Consider the following 17,997-nt stretch of genomic DNA (forward strand, 5'->3'; position numbering starts at 1 on the left):
GCAATTGATACCTCCATAATAACATCATTCTGATACTTTGGGACTTTACTTTGCCATTAAGAGTATTTTATATATAAAGGCATCATTCATGTTTTATGGACCGCTTCATGTCGAAATAGCCTTGCTATACACTTTATATATGTCATATGTCAACTGTGTGAACATCGTTTGAAAGCCTGCATATATACTGCGTCAAATCAAATCTGAATTTGGAATTGTATACATATACGACATTGATAAAGCTTTCTTTTTTTACTGATGGTGGTGAGATGTGATGGCAACAGGTACAGTATTGGGATAAACAGGACGTTGTCTGATGAGATACACTAAGACTCATCTTCCGTTTCTCTTAGTACTAACTCAATTCAGCTAGTATACTTCATCCCCTTTTCCATACAAGTCCGTTGCAGTTTACGGATAAACTTAAGTGGAGGAAAACGGATTTTTCTGAACAAACCCGTTTTCTTTTCCTTCTTAAACGGAAGTGGGAAAACCGATCAAAATCATACACTTTCGTATCCTTCAGTTTCCGAAAACACTTTTTTGTTATCTCCTTTAGAGACGTCGCTAACATTTTCTGTGAATAATCTCAATTCTCATTGTAATAGGTAATAAACATATTTTGATAGGCTCATACAGCTTCATTCAGGTAGTAGAACATCAATTGCTCCAATATATGACAAAGCATAATTATATGATTGCTTTTAACCTGCCTTATATTGCAAAGCGGTGTATCCTAGTTATGATCACATAAGTTAATTGTTTTATGAAGTTCGTACCAATCAATGAGGAACAATTTATTTCAAAACTAATAATTGTGAAACACTGGTTGTTAAATTTGTTAGTAACTCTATAAACATGTACCCACCCGAATACTCGCAGATTTGAGGGCGTCCTGGCCGCATCTTTTCAACGGTTTGCAGGAAACTTACCCGATCCATGCGAATTCTTTCAATTATGGTGGCAAATGTTCAATACAGACTGCTTTTCTTTGACTATTCCTTAAATATTCTTTACAAAAATCAACATTCAATACTACATATATACCTACAAGCTTAAATATAGGATAAAATAATTGCACAATTAAGTATAAGGCATTCTTAAGACTACTTTTTATCTGCGTTAGTGGAAAATTTGCGAGGTTTGTCAGTTTAAGTTAATCTGTCATACATACAATGTACAACGATGGTTGGGTTGTCAAATTGACGTTGCCATGCATTAACCTCCTCAATTATCTCCAACAAAGGGTCTGGTGATTCTGGAACAGTGGCATCCTCGGACCCGAACTTACACTGAAATTGTTTCACAATCCTCTCACTTTATGACTACACTTATAGAAAATATGATTTTAATTTGCAAAGTTTTGTTTTGTATAGCTGTACATGAACAATTGATTAAAAAGGGAAACACGCCCAATATAATTGCTTAAAAATTCCATTCCACAGCAAGAGCAAAACTCTTTAAGAATCAATTTATTAACTAACATGGCGACAGAAATTTTCCTTAAACTGTATATCCTAGTGATGCTTTTGTTTAAAAAAAAGATGAATAAACAAGAGGTCCATGGGCCACATAGCAACACTGAGCAACACTAGACATAATAAAATCAGCTAAATATAAACCCACATCAAACTTTGAACCTTTTATGAGGCCCATGAATTATCCAGCTCCACAGTCAAAACAAATGAGAATCAACAAATGTTAATATGATTGCATATTAGTAATACCATATACTATATACGTTTTTTTGTTTCAACATACAGGGGTTCAACAAAATAATCTTTTAATAGTTAGTTAGAATTGTTTTTTTATCGCTATAACTACGTTCAGATTGTTTTTCAAGGCCTTTGGTTTTTTTAGTCGTTTAGTTCTTCCTTTAACCTTGAGCGACCAGATTTCCCTTTATTATATGGTGTTTCAAATGGTACAGTAATAAGCTTGTAATCAATCCATTATCATCTGTAAATGAAATATACCGTGAACTCTGTGACATTATCTTCTCTGATACAACTGCCAGCTCTTATTTTTCTTTTTCTTAAACCAGCAAATGACGTAAAAAAAAAGAGATCAATTAATATTAAGGAAGTTAGCTGTTAACAATATCATCATTATCCTGATAAATCTTTGTGAAGTAATTAACACAAAATACCTTTTGTATGAAATACTTTACATTTATTGGTCTATTAATACCGAATTGGGGTAATTCTCTCAATCCTTTTAGCAGCAGAAACTAAAAGCACGTATTTGTAGTTTTTGTGTTCAAGGTAGTAAATAATTAATGTTTGACGGTTTCTTTTTTTCCTTATATCATCATTGACTGAGCTAGATGATATCCTGCATATAAATATGAAAACTGTTTTGTTCATTGTTGTTTATACTGTATCCGATTTCTTTCATAACTGCTTTCTTAACTTATTTTTTAAAATTTAAATAAAAAAACTTAAACTATGCCTGGATATTTAGAGAACCAGAGAGCGGTGAAATATCTATAATATCTATATACAATTGGATGAGTGGACAGATCGACAGACATACTGATCACTATAGGTCGGCCGATGACGGGTACGTAATAAAAGTAAGCGAATTCAAATGGTCCTATATAATAAATAAAATAAAAATTCTCGCCAACTTTGGAAATTATGCATTGTTACGACCATGTTTAAAGAAAAACATATATACACAGTTAATACACGTACTAGCATTTTCAATTCTGAAGAATGTCTTTAATGTTTTAAATTTCTTTTATTCCAATATAACAAGTGTTTACCATATAAAGGACAAGAGCGTACAAGGCCTGACAAATCCCCCCGTATCCAGGATTTTGAAATGGCATATGAACATATCAAAAATCTTAACAATTGAAACTGTGCATCAGTACATGTACATGTATAATATAGAATTCTGTGACAAATAAATAATATACAATACTACATGCACTTGGTACCTATCTCCTTTGTTTCATTTGATGTGTTCTAAGCATTGCAGCATGATTTCATAAATGTGTTAGCGCTATTTTTATCCGACATTGTATATACAGAACATGAACATTACGTATTTGTTGTCATTATATAAATATTAGATATTTTTCTCATAATCAATAAAAAAGCAAAACACGTTTTACTAGAAGGCAAATGAGTTAAAAATAAAACGCCGTCTATACGATTCGAACAACCTCTCCATGGAGAAGGATAGACTACGATCCTCCGCCTCACAGTGAGCTACGTTGACACATTAAAGTACGGGTGAATAAATTTAACTCTTTGACAATAATTAATCAAGTAAAAAGTTTTTGGTGAAAATCGCAAATTTGACCCATTATGGGTATAGACTCCATTTGAATAAATCAATAATACAATAAAAATAAACTTATTCTTTAAATAAAAGTACTTTTAGGATGGAGTCAGGACCCATTCATACCTGATTTTGCAATTAAGAACAGTGAATAATCCAATATTTAGGCAAAAACGATGTGCAGCTTAATTTGAAAACCATTTCATGCCGTGTTTATAGAATAAAAGCACTATATTGACTTCCATCGTGAAATTTATAATGAAAACAATGCATACAAGTCAAAAATTAATATTCTAGCTTGAATTGAAATTCAATGAAGATATTTATTCCCCGGGAGACACGACGTTTTGTTCGCCCTGTCACGTGACTATCTAGACCAATTAAATGACCTGTTATATAGAATAATCATATTGAGGTATAATAATACTGTTTCCATCCTTTAAACCTTCCACCAAAACTTGAAGGTACACAGACTGCTCCTTACAAATGAACAATTACATGATACATGATTAAGCAGATTTTAGGAATATCGGCCAAAGAAGTTCATGTTTATACATGTATTACTGGGGCACTTATAAATTTAATGGCTTTCAACATATGATTCTAGTAAGTTTTTTCGATTTACAAAACAAAAACACCATTGACGCTACACAATTGTTAAGGTTAAAAAATCTCGCTCGTTCACCTTGCTTTATGAGGAAATTTAAGACCGAAAAGGTCTTGGTTCGACCAACATCAACACTGACAATTACGACAAACTGAATGTTTTTTAAACACTGGCTTTGAGATATTCAATTTATGAAAAGTGGTGATATCGAACGGTGTTAAAAATAAATCAAAAGCCAAAAGTAAAAATACAAAACAGAAGCAGCTAGAGCAAACACAGACCTCTAAAAAAAAAAATAAGAGGTAGGATCATATTCCAAGGAGGATTGAGCATCTTCTACTGACCCGTCACACCCGCCTTGTGGTTTTTGTTGCAATCGGGAAATCGGAGGAAAAAAACCCGCAAAAAGTATGAAAACGTTAGTCACACTCGACCTAGCGGAAGATTGTATTTGCTGACAAGGTCGTTGAAATGACCATAGGGCCATAGAATTTACCAAATGATGACTTAAATCGAGACCGTTGATAGTCTTGTAAAATTCTATCAATTTGTTTGTCAGTAGCTTGCATCGTTTTAAAAATTGATCATACATAGAGCATGTCCATGCGTATCGAATCAAATGAGAGACAAAATATACATATGCAGGTGATGATGGTAGGAAGGGGCAGTTTCGAATAAACTAACCTTCATTATTTTTGTAAAAAAAATGAGCGTTGATGTACATGTACTTAATGGCTTATGGGTGTTACTAAAATAAATGAAAAGATTTTAAATGATCATCATTAGTAACAGGTATGTCTCTTGTTGAAATTGATTTGAAATATGTCGCTCTCTAATGTTAACGTAGCTCGCGGGTTTGCTGACGTCACAATAGGAATCGACGTAAAGAGTTGACCGTCATAGTAAACTCATAATTTTTTTTAATGACAAATGAGATATTTAGAAGTATAAAAGAAAATATTTTAAAAAGCTTATATGCGGTTTATGACTGTTTATACAAAGATTTATAATATCAAGTGCTGAAAATTTAAAGATGTCACATACATTGTCACATTTTGTTCTATAAAGATAAAGAATGAGTGTGCAATAGAACTCTTCCATTTAAAGTCATGTTTTAAAATAGAATGTATGCATTAACTTCGCTTTTTTTTTTTACAATTATAACTTCCGTAATCTGTACTACCGATTAAATTCTTAAATTTCTTTTGGCTTGAGATAACTGTTTTATTCGATTTCTTTCTTATAATGTCAGTAGTTGCCTGGCATTTTATTTTTGCATTGATTGACTCGGAGTTTCCTAAAAACAAAAATAACAATTTTCTGTATCTTTCCAGCCTTACATTAATTGCATTTGATAACATTCACAATAATGTCTAATAAACATTTGCATGTTCTAAAATGTGTTAAACAGCTAGTCTTGTCAATAAATGCATTTCAATTTTGGTGTTCTAAGAAGTAAGGAAATGCTGACGTCAGGCTAACGTCGTAATGAAAATATAAGGTTTTGAGAAATCTTTTAAATCTTAAAAGTTTTTTTGCCAAAATTTGGCCGAGAACACATACTGATATTCTTTTATGAATTGATTCATAATTATCTCCTCTGTTTTTGTGTTGAGTATGATTAATTTCGTCTAAATCGTTTAAAAGTTTGGAGCATAGTTTTGTAATGCGTTTCTCGGTTAAAATGTGCATTTTACTATATATTTCATTGAAATGGCGTTGCTTGATTTTATTAATGACACTGTATTTGAAACACGATAACATTATTACCGCGCAGACGAATCTTAAATAAATTTTAGAAATAAAACTATAAAACCTATGGATCACGTGGTCAAATTTTCAAGGAAGGTTTTCTCACAAGCAGGTAAACCCGCGAGCTACCTTAAGTACAGGAAAATCAGAAGTAAAATGCGAAACTTGCGGCTATGAGTGTTGTTTTGACTGGACACAGTGAAATTACATGTTACAGACAGGAGGTAAAATAACACGAAAAGTAGGTGGACGGGACATAGTAAAATATACACTAGTAAGCTTTCTGACATGTGATGGTGCAACATGAGAACGGTAGGAAGGTCAACCATTTTCAGGGTCTAAGAAATCTAAGAAAACCCCTATGTAGAGATTTTTTACACGTTCTGACTTGTAAATTTCCTCCAAAATTGGTGATTGGCGTTATAGCTAGTAGATTAAAGGTATTTGGGCTGAGTTGGAGCTGAGGAAATTCTGGTTACAGTGAATTGTATTTTAAAAAAAACTCTCCCCCTGTCACCTGAAGGTATATTGCTACATAAGTAAGGAAAAATTAAAGTCATCACGTTATTATAAAGTTTTGTTGTTAGGTTACCACAAATGTCTTTTTCTAGTAAAATATCTAAATATGAAACCGATGACCCCGACTCTCTGGGATCTTTTATTTCAAGTCCACTTGAATATATCGAATATATGTCGACGTAATTATGGAAGTAACAATTGTTAATTGATTATACGTACGTCGTCAATATACCAAAATGTCGAGTTGAAGGCCACAGTGATTTTTTTCATGCAGGAGTCTTTGAATAAATTCTTCTTCATATGAATAAAGAAATAGGTCTGCTTACAATGACGCGCAATCGGTAACCACGTGCTTTCCAGCAGATTGTTGGAGGACCTGATTTCCAAAAACTACATAGATGTTGTCAATCAGAAACGCAAGCATCTTTCTGATATCATCTTTAGAGTATATGTGTACGCAATTCGAATGGTTTTTAACAAAATAGTTTTGTAAATGACCGATGAGAAGGTAAATAAACTTTTATTGATAAAGCAGTTATCAATGATGTCAAAAAACCTCGACTTTAATTTATCATTGGGAATGGATGTATAAAGTGTACAAAAGTCGTAAGGTTAGATGCTATTGGTTTTGGTAACATTTTGTGATTCCAAATTTTTCAAAAGTTCCATCTGATTTACACTGCTTCTACGGTTGCACAGTACTCTTGAAGTTTCTCCTTTACTGTTGTTAATATTTTAGTAAGAAGTAAAGAAATAGGCTTGGTAGAATATTTACTGGAACCCACTGCGTATCTTTGTATATCAAGATTTTTATGAAGTTTTGGTATCAAATATAAGTAAGGTAATTCAAATTCACTTTTGTTGTTAGGAATATTGAAAATATTTAAAACTGACATAATATGGCTTTAATTTCCTCCATAAAAAACGAGCAATGAGTAAAAGTAGGATTGCCACTTGTGGAATTAAATCTAAGTTCTTCTAAAATACAGTTTATATATTGAGCCATACGAACAAAGACAATGTTGTTTCCTGCGTTGTCAGCATTATTACATTATTTATTACAATTATGAATGATGCTGTATTTTTCAGAAGCTCTTATTCCAATAAAAAAGAATGATAAAGAATTTGGATCAAAACAACCTTAGTTATCAATGGTTAGAGTAACTCGAGAAGAGCGTCAATCACCCCAACCCGCTAATTATGATGTATCACCACCTAGATATATTAATGCTATAAATACCGTATAAAAATTAAGTATTTATTAGATTTTTTAAAATAAATTATTACTTCCAATTAAAGCAATTCCAATGCTCTTTCATGTTACATTGAAATTTAAATCAATATTTTGACTAGTGTTCTCACATTCATATATACTAGAATCACAGCTCATATTTCTTTTTATAATGTAGCTTATGGGAGTTCAAAAGGCTAAATAAAATGTCGTTACTCAGCACAAAGAGCGGTTGTTGTCACTATGTTATCAATCTTCAATTTCACATATAACCATGTACTGTTTGACTGCCAAAAGTTCTAGATGTTCAAAATATGACCAACAATCCCACACCAACACTCCGGAAACCTTTGACCCTGTGGAATAGGATTTCGAATTCACAATTATGGTAGAAGTTTTCATTGCTCATCTTTACTTTACACTTTGTTTGTCTGCAAGATGCCCTTCAGTAGAGGATTTTTTTAAAAGAAAAAACAAACATTTACTATATTACCACTGTGACACATCCTTTCTCTAACACCCATTTCACTATTTAATAAATACTAGATCTATACCTCAAAACAACATCCCAAGAGAGATAACTCATATTTTGATGCCGGAATATAGAGACAGGTTGATTTTCCCATATTTTTATTTCATACCTATAAAATCATGTTATTGAAAGAAATGAGCTATGCGCATTGCAGTATAAAGACATAAATATTCCAACGAGAACAAAACAGTCATGATGTTCAGTATGTTGAAGACATGTAGCAGAGAATGTTGGTTCGGAATTCTCAGACATCTTCTTGTGTTTTTGAAATTTCTTCAGCAGCATTGTTTCCGGTTTTGACAATTGGGCGAGTAAGTAGTTGAAAAACAGTATGCTTTTGGTTTGTTGAAATAACAGTAATATATTCAAACTTGAATAAGTTTTATTTTCTATTAATGTTTTAACATTTGTAAGGTTCTGTATTTTTAAAAATTCTCAACGAATTCTTTCCAAAACTAAATCATTTAACAACATAATATAATGTAAACTCAGATGCCAAAATAATACTTTTTTTTCGATATATCATTAAAAACCAATATTTTAACAATCACTTCTTGATCAGATTTTATAAGATACAGTTTTATGAGTATAGTTAATTATTTTCTGTCATAAATTATGTTGCTAAAACGCACACATGGTGAGGGATATATGGGGGGAAGGTGGGGTGGATAGGTGTTGGTGTGGGTTGTTATGGTTTGTAATAAAGAAGTCGTTGTAGTTTAAGGACTTGTAACTGTCATTTAACAAAATCCATTTTAGTTTTTATATCTTTCCCAAGGATGACCAGGTCTTAGTTTGTAAAAAAAAAGAAGTAAAACAAATTAGATCCCATCAGAAGAATCCCCAATGTTAAGAAGCATATTGAATTGTCTTCTTCGTGTAAATTGAACATCGGACCGTAACATAAAAAATCAAACCATCTTTTTTTGAAATTTGATGAAATTACCATTCAATGTGATTGTTTTAGCTGACATCGTGTACCATCTGTAAAATAGCATCAGAGACAAATTTGCCATTTTAAATATAGCATTGTTTTCCTTAATGTCAATTTCTTCGAGTTAAAAAACGAGAAATATGGAAGGGGAAATCCGGGATTCCCTAAAATATGTGTGTACGTTTAGAACATCAACAAAAAGTGACAGAAACTGAAACCTGAAATAACATTTATTTTAAAATTCTGTTTGAAAACAAAATTGTATAAATATTTTTAAAATCACATAGATAAGACATTAGAATCTTTTTAATATTAAGACAATCAAATGCAATACTAGAAAAGTTTGTGTGTATATTAGAAATTAGATAATCACATAAATCAATAACTAGCAAGTCGCAAAATATTAATACAATGTTTTATGATTTGTATTATAGGTATCGGTACCCGTAAAAAAGATGATAATAAAAAATAATGATATATAACTATGATCTATAAACAATATTCAATATTTGCCCTTTTCCAGAATCAACAAGTAGGCCTTAAAAAAAGAAACTGTATTATACGTCATACATCTATATACCGGTTGATGTGATCGGAATGAAAATAATAAATACATTTAAATATGTTTTGTTGTGCTAAGGTTTGTCCATTTTGATCATCTCTTTTCCTTGAAAAACAAGGAATTACAAACAGATAGGAAAGCCAATCAATAATAATTGATCCAAACAACGATTGGAATCATTTATACAAGAAAGTGTCAGTATTAGTTATGCTGTTTTAACATAAAGAAATATAGCTATAATACAAAATTGAAACAATATGTTTTTTTTTCATTTTTGGTTCGTAGAAAGTATTGGCGCTGACAGATGCAATATGATTTTAATCGTTTAGCAATATTAATCTTGACAATTTACATTTAAAGTGTGCTATTCACAATCCTTGATTAATGTAAGTTACATATGACATTTGATCAATTACCAATTCAGTTATCTCTGTTGTGTATATATAAGATAACTATATATCTCTGTAACTTAATTCACGAGTTACAGAACTTTGGACACACAAATTTTAATTTTGTCTTTTTTCTTTTACTCCGAATCAAGTAATATTTAACAAGAGTCGTTTACTGCGTGTAATACATAATTTCTTATCAAAAGTTTATCATGGCATTAGTTAATTCAAGTTTATTAAATTCATATAAGAAAGTTACCGAAAATAAGCCTTGATCGGACACCCCCTCCCCCGGCAAACACAATTATCCCCCCCCCCCCAGTGAGAAACTTTTTTGGATCCGCGCACAAAGTTGATTTAAAAATTCCAATGTTTACAACATTTTACTCTTTTCATGATACTTTTTTTTATGAATAGATAAGTGAATTGCACCAGGCAGTCTATAATATAGTTAGCTATTCAAAACAATAATTATACTTTATTGTCGACGGGAGGAGATGTGATTTTGGTTCATCGTGCATTAATCGTCTATTAATTGGAGCAACCACTTAACACACGAACTCATGTCGAGTTAAAGAAGTCGAAACTATATACTCTGGATTTGACTATTTGAGAACATCAGAGATGACACATAAAAAGCTTTATGTATTCTATTTTATCCTCTAACGAAGTGATTATCATCCGTCACAGGATAATACAATCCAGGAAGTTTATAAACAAGACATTAAATGGTGTTTAACTCACAAGAGGAGCATTCAAAATGAAGTATCTGGGGATATACATTTTAGTGATTCTTGTTTCTGTCGAGTTTGTTTCCAGTAAGTATAATTTATTATATACCTAATATACACTGACTTCGGACAATAGCAAGTTCATTATCCATCTCGCTAGCAACTGTTTTCCTCAGTTGCATTCGAAATTACTACTTTTTCCAAATTGTGAGTAAAAAGGAGTTTTACCCTGTGAAGAAGACTTGCTTTATCTCTTAATCGGCAACTCAGATGTTGATTGCCAAATAAGTGATCATAATCTGAATATAAGGTATATAACACCAACAAGTTGAAATCAAACGAAAAAGAAATTGATTGCTGTCGGTGAATAGTGTTGATGACTATTCATCATGGATAACGAAGCGGTATCCATTTCAAAGTCAACCTTGTCTAAAATATTTAAGATGTTTATTCGTCTTAATTTTACGTTAAAATACACAGACCTCTAAGAAAACGTAATTTTAGATTAAAATCTTCAAAATATATTTATACACATATTATATTTGGGAAGTTTATCATGTTGGAATTAGAATCAAAATTGAGTAACTATCCCAAATGAAAATACTATACATTTATACTTTTAACCCCGTGTTTGTGTATAATCATCTGCTTTATAACATGTATAACTTGATATATTAAAAACTCTTAGATATTTTTTGTTAAGTTAAATATATATGCGGATGAAAATTATACATTTTTACTTCATTATTTCACAATGTAAATTTTGGTACATTGTATTTTACCTCGTATGTTAAATATTATGATTTAAATTAAATGATATGAAAATAATTATGCTTATATCCAAAGCCCAGTGTACAGACGGAACATGTGATTGCCATTGTACATGCTGTAGATTTTGTACTTATCCTCGTGACTCTTATTGCGAGTTCTGTCAAGCCGGATGGGGTGGAACAATAAACAATCGTTGCCAAAGAAGTAAGAAGAATTCATTATTTTATTCAAAAGATTCCATAACGCAATATTTCTCGATAGATACATCGATAAATAGATAGATATATAGATGGATAGACAGATAGATAAATAGATAGATAGATGATAGATAAATAGATAGATAGATAGATAGATAGATAGATAGATAGATAGATAGATAGATAGAAAGATAGATAGATAGATAGATAGATAGATAGATAGATAGATGCCATTTGATTAAGTTAACAAACAACAGCTTTATGTTAATCATCCAATAAAAAGGAATTTAAAAAACTGTGTATGTTATGCATGTCTAAATTATTTTAAATGTACCAAATGCTCTTATTGCATATATATCTATAAAAAGTAACTACCAATAATGATAAAATACTCTTTAAAAGTCGGTTAAAAAGAAAGGCAAACTATCTGCATCTAATTAAATACATTAAAGCGTAACTGGTGTATATAAGTGTAATTTTTCTGTTTTTCCTGATTCATAGCTCACAGTAGCTATGATTTTCTCAAGCAATAATGTGGAAAAATGCCATATTCAGTTCCATTCAATTTATCAACCAATATTTCATTCAGTGTTACTTTACTTGACATCCAAAGACGTATCAATATCAGTTAAAGAATATTACATGCACATGGCGAATAACATACCAGCAGGTACTCATTAAATGCATGACATTTTATGGAAGCGCTGATGCTTTAATTAGTTGATGAAAAAAATATTTTAATCTATAACGTTGTCATCATATTGCAGATTTAATCATAGAATACATGCCATTTAAAAATGATCAGTTCGTGCTGTTTTTATTTTATAATTCTTTTCGTGATTCAACAGCATCGTATTTTTTTCTCAGATTATTTATTTTTTTGACATGAGCACTGTAAAATAATTTCAGAATGAGGCAGAACAAAAACTTACTAATTTTCTGAAAGTTTATACATTTATGAGCAGTCCAAAAATACCAAACCCGATCGGAAAATTTTTTCAAGTCGGTTTTTTAATAAGATCCGCCGTACTGTCTCTTTAACAATCATTCCTTTTTTTTAGCAATAGATCATTAAACCGAGATTGTTTAAGCACATATCAGTAATTCACGTTTTACATAAAGAATATTACAGTGTAGTTGTTCATTATTTATAAGGCTTTCCAACCAAAGATCTTCAATCGAAACAAAAAGTGAAGATTTCCTGTTTTGACCATTCACTCATTCGTTTTGTCGATTTGTCGATCCATGTGTGCGTTTGTTAAAGTGTACATTTTTGACTTTCTCTCTTTGAATACATGACGAACAAAGCATGTAGTAGTCTGGTTTATGGTAATCGAGTTTGTTTACATACCCTATTAAAGGCCGAAATTTGTAAAAAAAAAAAAAAAAAAATAAATAAATAAGGCGAGTGTTTATATTATTAATACAATTTATGAACAGCTATAAATAAATAAGTTTTTTTTATAAAAAAAAAAGTTTCACTGTGTGTCTCTTGAATTCCACAATTCCCGTTCCCCTTTCCTACATTAATACACACTAGATTAATTTTGTCAATATTGACTCAATAGTTTATAAAGAAAAACTGAAAATGTTAAAAAATTGTTGACCGAGTGAAAACAGGTAGCAGTATGTCACCTGAATCATTGATAAGTAATACATGTAAAATATTTTGAACTAAATGTCATTTCAAGGATTTTAAACCAATGTGCTTTCGTAGTAATAATCAAAGTACAGAAGTACTGTCGGGAGTTGATTTTAAAATCAACGATACGTTATTTTGCCTGGCAAGTAGTTCTAATCTGTATTTGAATTACGCACATTTTTATAATATGAATTCTCGAACTTTTCCGACAAGAATTCCGAGAAAACCCCATATGAATCATGTTGTGTAATATTTAAAGATATGTAACTGTGTATCAGTAATCGTGTATCAGTAATTGAACTGTTTCTACAATTGTACACGTCTGGATCCAAGCAATATTGAACTCTAGTCTCGTTCAACCAGACGCTCGGCTGTCCCCGTTAATCTCCGACTACCAAGAGCGACTCTCTGATTGTCAGAGATTTACGGAGACAGTCGAACGTCTGGTTGAACGAGACTATACTGAACTCTGGCGTAGGAATACATATAACTCCCAAAAACAACTAAATTGTTCGCTGTTCGTACTATATAAAATCTGACTCTTTTCAAAGTATTTATAAATACGTTTTATTTTGAAAAACAATGGTACAGCATACCGTATACTGAATTTATCTATTATTTTCAAGATCTACGTCTTGTCAGCGGCGATGATTTGTGCTTAGGTCCAAACACTGTTTCACTTTCGGTTTGCCAGAGTAACTGCATAGGAGAGTTGATTAAAATCAACTCCCAAAAATGGGGAAAGAAATTGTACAATTAATATTTAAACACAATTTATGCTTTCCTCTTTCAAAGTATGTGAGAAGTATGCTCAGAATATTTATCAGGCGAAATTTAGATTATACTCTAAGTTAAAGTTATATCATTCAGAGAAATTAACATACAAAGCAACAGCGACTTCATCCTCAACTTCTGGGATCAATTTTGCAAGGAATGCTGTAGACGAGGACCCTAAGACATACGCTCTAACAAAAAGTGAAAAGAATCCTCTGCTGACAATAACCCTGTCCAATATATTTACAATTAGATGGATATACTTAATTTTACAAGAAGGTAAAATATAAGAAAAAGATCTATTTATCGATCTATCTATCTATCTATCTATCTATCTATCTATCTATTTATCTATCTATCTATCTATCTATCTATCTATCTATCTATCTATCTATCTATCTATCTATCTATCTATCTATCTATCTATCATCAAGGTTTTTTTTTTACAGATTCGTATACCACCTTTTTTGTTTTCATCAAAAACTCAACATTAACTGACGCCACACTGTGTAACTTTTTCTATGCAACAAGGATTAAGAACACTCGAAATATAATATGCACTGAGACATTAACTGGTGATCAAATTGTCATCACGACAAATTCTACATTGGGACGTCTTGTGGTCTTCGAAACACAGGTTTATGGTAAGTTAATTTTCCGGGTTTTTTTTACTTTAAAATTCCTAATGGAATGAACGGCGTTTTGCATGTATTGTTTCTTACTGTTAATTAACTATAATATTTATATTGTTAAACGTAAATGCATGACTTGATGATTACACTGAGTGATTGCGGGAAAGCGATGTTTAATTACAGTGACATTTTTCTACTACAGCTGTACCAAAATTGCATTTAATACTGACAGGGGTGAAATGAATACAATCTAACAAACAAGAAATCCAATTATAAAGTAAAGAACACGATAATAAAAAGGACAGTCTCCAAATACATACTATACATATTTGCTTTTTATTTTTAACTGCCTAACAGTAATTTATCTGCGTTAACTTTTATATTCCATTTATGCTTGTATTTACCCTTCATGTATTGTAAACCTTGACCTGTCTCCTTAAAAACTGTGTCGTCTGTTTTTATAATAAAAATAAGCAATATTTCTAAGTCCTACTATTCAACACATACTTTTTAATTAATTAAATGTTAAAATCGTGCACATAGAGGCAAAATAAAAGGACAAGAGTTTCAGTAACTTAGCATTAAAGGTCTGAATAATTATCAAAAAAAAATTGAAAAATCAACAACTACATTTTTGGGGGGATTGAATCCCTTTTTCAAAGAGGGAAACTAACATTTTATAGTGATTGGAAATTGTGGATCTGAAATTCGGAAGTGAATTTTATTTTCAGCCTAGACGAATCTCGCTGAGGTTACACCCGTTCATACTGATTAACATTTACATGTATTTTAGCTCAACTGGACCAAAAGTTGTCAGTCTCTGTGTCCGCCTGTCTGTCCGTCTGTCAGTAATTTTTTCATATCTTTTGCTTCTTTTCTAGAACGTCTGAGCCAAATTAAATTAAACTTGGTACAAGCGACTTATGGGCGGGGATTTTTAACTGTTTTTGAAAAAAGACGAAATCTTTTTTAATAGGCAGAAAATCCCAAAACAGTGAAAATAAGGTGTGTCTTAAAAAATTAATCTTCTTCTCAAGAACTACTGCACCAGAAATCCAATTGATACTTACACCAAAGTTTGTATATATTGTAAAGATTTTAAATTTAATTGGACAATTGTACAAAATTCAAACGTAACGTCAGGCGGGTTGATATGTTTTGACTTTAGCCTGTCTTGGACGTAAGCAACATTCTTTTTACGATATAAGCTGATTTTTCAGCAAATCAGAAAGCGGGTTACATATGAAATTGAATTCTTACAGAGTGTGCTCAAGGTACCTACGGAGATCTATGTGACCGTGAGTGCAGAAACTGTGTAGACAATAGATGTCATGGGTATACAGGAGTCTGTGAACGTGGCTGCAAGATTGGTTGGCAGGGGGAAAACTGTGACATACTTTGTAATTTAAATTGTAAGAACAGTAAATGCGACCGCTATACGGGGTTTTGCACAGAAGGATGCAAACCTGATTGGTACGGAGAAACATGTGATAAACAGTGCCCATCGCAGTGCGAAACGTCTTGTGATCGATCTTTAGGATGTACAAATTGCCAGATAGGCTATAATGGACCGAACTGTAATCCATGTGACGGGAATACGTACGGCAAAAACTGTAGCTTGACTTGTCAAAATTGTGATGACTGCAATAATGTTAATGGATGTGGAGTATGCCGGAACGGCTTTCACGGTGATCTTTGCAATCTTGTATGTCCAAAGCAATGTAGAAATTACATATGCTCTCGGCAATCAGGAGATTGTGTAGATGGATGTAAAGACGGATATGCAGGTATTAAATGTGAGACACGTTGCGAAGATAGCTGTGCAACTTGCAGTCCCAACGATCTTTGCATCTCTTGTTTAAATGGAAGGTTCGGTACAAACTGTGAATACCGTTGTCCAGGAACATGCGGCGGAAGTAAAACATGTGACAAGAACAGTGGAGTGTGTTCGGAGTGTAATCCTGGAACGTTTGGTCCAAATTGTACACAACAATGCAGTAATAAGTGTTTACCTGGTATACCGAGTGTTTGTGACAGAAATGGAACGTGTACCAGTGGATGCGTGGACGGATGGTTTGGTCCACAATGCGATACACAATGTCCAATTGAAAACTGCAAAAAATGCAACTCCAGCGATTTTTCTTGTGAAATTTGTAATATTGGTTACTATTTAGACAATGTACGAGAAATTCGAAAGTGTGTAAAGTGTCCGTCTAGGTATGTTAGTTGTAATAGCGATTTAAGATGCACCGAGTGCATACCACAATTTACTGGATACCAGTGTGAAAATGAATGCACCATAAACTGCGTCGATGATCTTTTCAAATGTGAGTATTAAGTATATACACCCAGTTTATAATCTTTTTTAAAATTTTGTTTTATCTTTACATTTTAGTCCCATCAAACTCATTTATACTTAATGCAAAACGATCGGTTACACGTTGTTACATGTAACTTAGATATAAAAAGTGGAATGAACAGTTCTTAACATACACATAAATATGTTAAACGTAAGCATTGACATAATTGATATGTTAAATTAACCGATAACATCTATCTCTCTCTTGAGAAACAATGTAAACATATGAAACAAAAACATTTTCATTTAACTCACTATGCTAGCTTTATCTATAAATTATCATGCTGAAATGTCGCAATAATTTACTGAATCGGATTCCGTCACGCGTACGGCTATTTGTACGGACCAAAAATGCATTTGACGGTGACAGAACCAGTTTAAGACTAACACTTACGGAGTATCAGATGTAAGTATTATTGTACCACTGAAGTGCCCGGTTGGTTTTGACCAATATGAGATGTTAAATAATTTTTTTTATTGAATTAACATTGATTGAATTAAGAAATGTTTTCGAGTAAATCATACTTACTGTGGAGAACCATTTTGTATTGATATTTTTTCTTGAAAGTTTGTGTAAGTTGCAATAATGATTTATGGCTGTTATTGCCCTGTATAACAAGAAAGTTGAACCGGCTAAAATGTAGAGTGTTATTTAAACAACCTTTAGAATATAAGGATTCAGGCAACTCTCAATTCTTGAAATCAAATATGAAATTGATATGAAAAGATACCACTTAAAACTGTGTCAATGAACTATTAAATTTATGTATCAAATTTTGCATGTTCCACCATTTTTTAACAATGGAGTTAAGAAATTTAAACTGTAATAATTTTATTGTTATTTCAAAAAATATTAATAATATTGATATTATTAAACCGACGTAGACAGTCACGCAGTGAAGCTCAGAATAATACTATCAGAGCGTACATGTTGACGAGGAAAAAATTCTAGGTTTACTACATACATGTACATGTATGTGAATTATTATGATAGTAAGTGAGATATCTCTCTCTCTCTCTCTCTCTCTCTCTCTCTCTCTCTCTCTCTCTCTCTGCAGTATTGTTTAACAGACA

The 17,997-nt window shown here is 31.9% G+C and overlaps 1 protein-coding gene across 9 annotated transcripts in view; it reads left to right on the top strand.

The window, feature by feature from the left end:
• Nucleotides 1-10,337: 10,337 nt before the first annotated feature.
• LOC105342357 (multiple epidermal growth factor-like domains protein 10) overlaps nucleotides 10,338-17,997 on the top strand; it is an 84,153-nt gene continuing 76,493 nt past the window's right edge. For 8 of the 9 annotated variants that reach the window (XM_066066363.1, XM_066066369.1, XM_066066371.1 and 5 more), the window contains exons 1-5: nucleotides 10,338-10,635; nucleotides 11,395-11,523; nucleotides 14,029-14,211; nucleotides 14,382-14,576; nucleotides 15,827-17,916. In XM_066066363.1, the coding sequence (XP_065922435.1) occupies nucleotides 10,578-10,635; nucleotides 11,395-11,523; nucleotides 14,029-14,211; nucleotides 14,382-14,576; nucleotides 15,827-16,902 (1,641 nt within the window). In that variant the 5' untranslated portion in view covers nucleotides 10,338-10,577 and the 3' untranslated portion in view covers nucleotides 16,903-17,916. The remainder of the gene's footprint in view (nucleotides 10,636-11,394; nucleotides 11,524-14,028; nucleotides 14,212-14,381; nucleotides 14,577-15,826; nucleotides 17,917-17,997) is intronic. The other variant, XM_066066359.1, reaches the window with a different exon arrangement.

The sequence above is a fragment of the Magallana gigas genome, chromosome 7 (genome assembly GCF_963853765.1).
Source record: "Magallana gigas chromosome 7, xbMagGiga1.1, whole genome shotgun sequence".
Taxonomy (NCBI): Eukaryota; Metazoa; Mollusca; class Bivalvia; order Ostreida; family Ostreidae; genus Magallana; species Magallana gigas.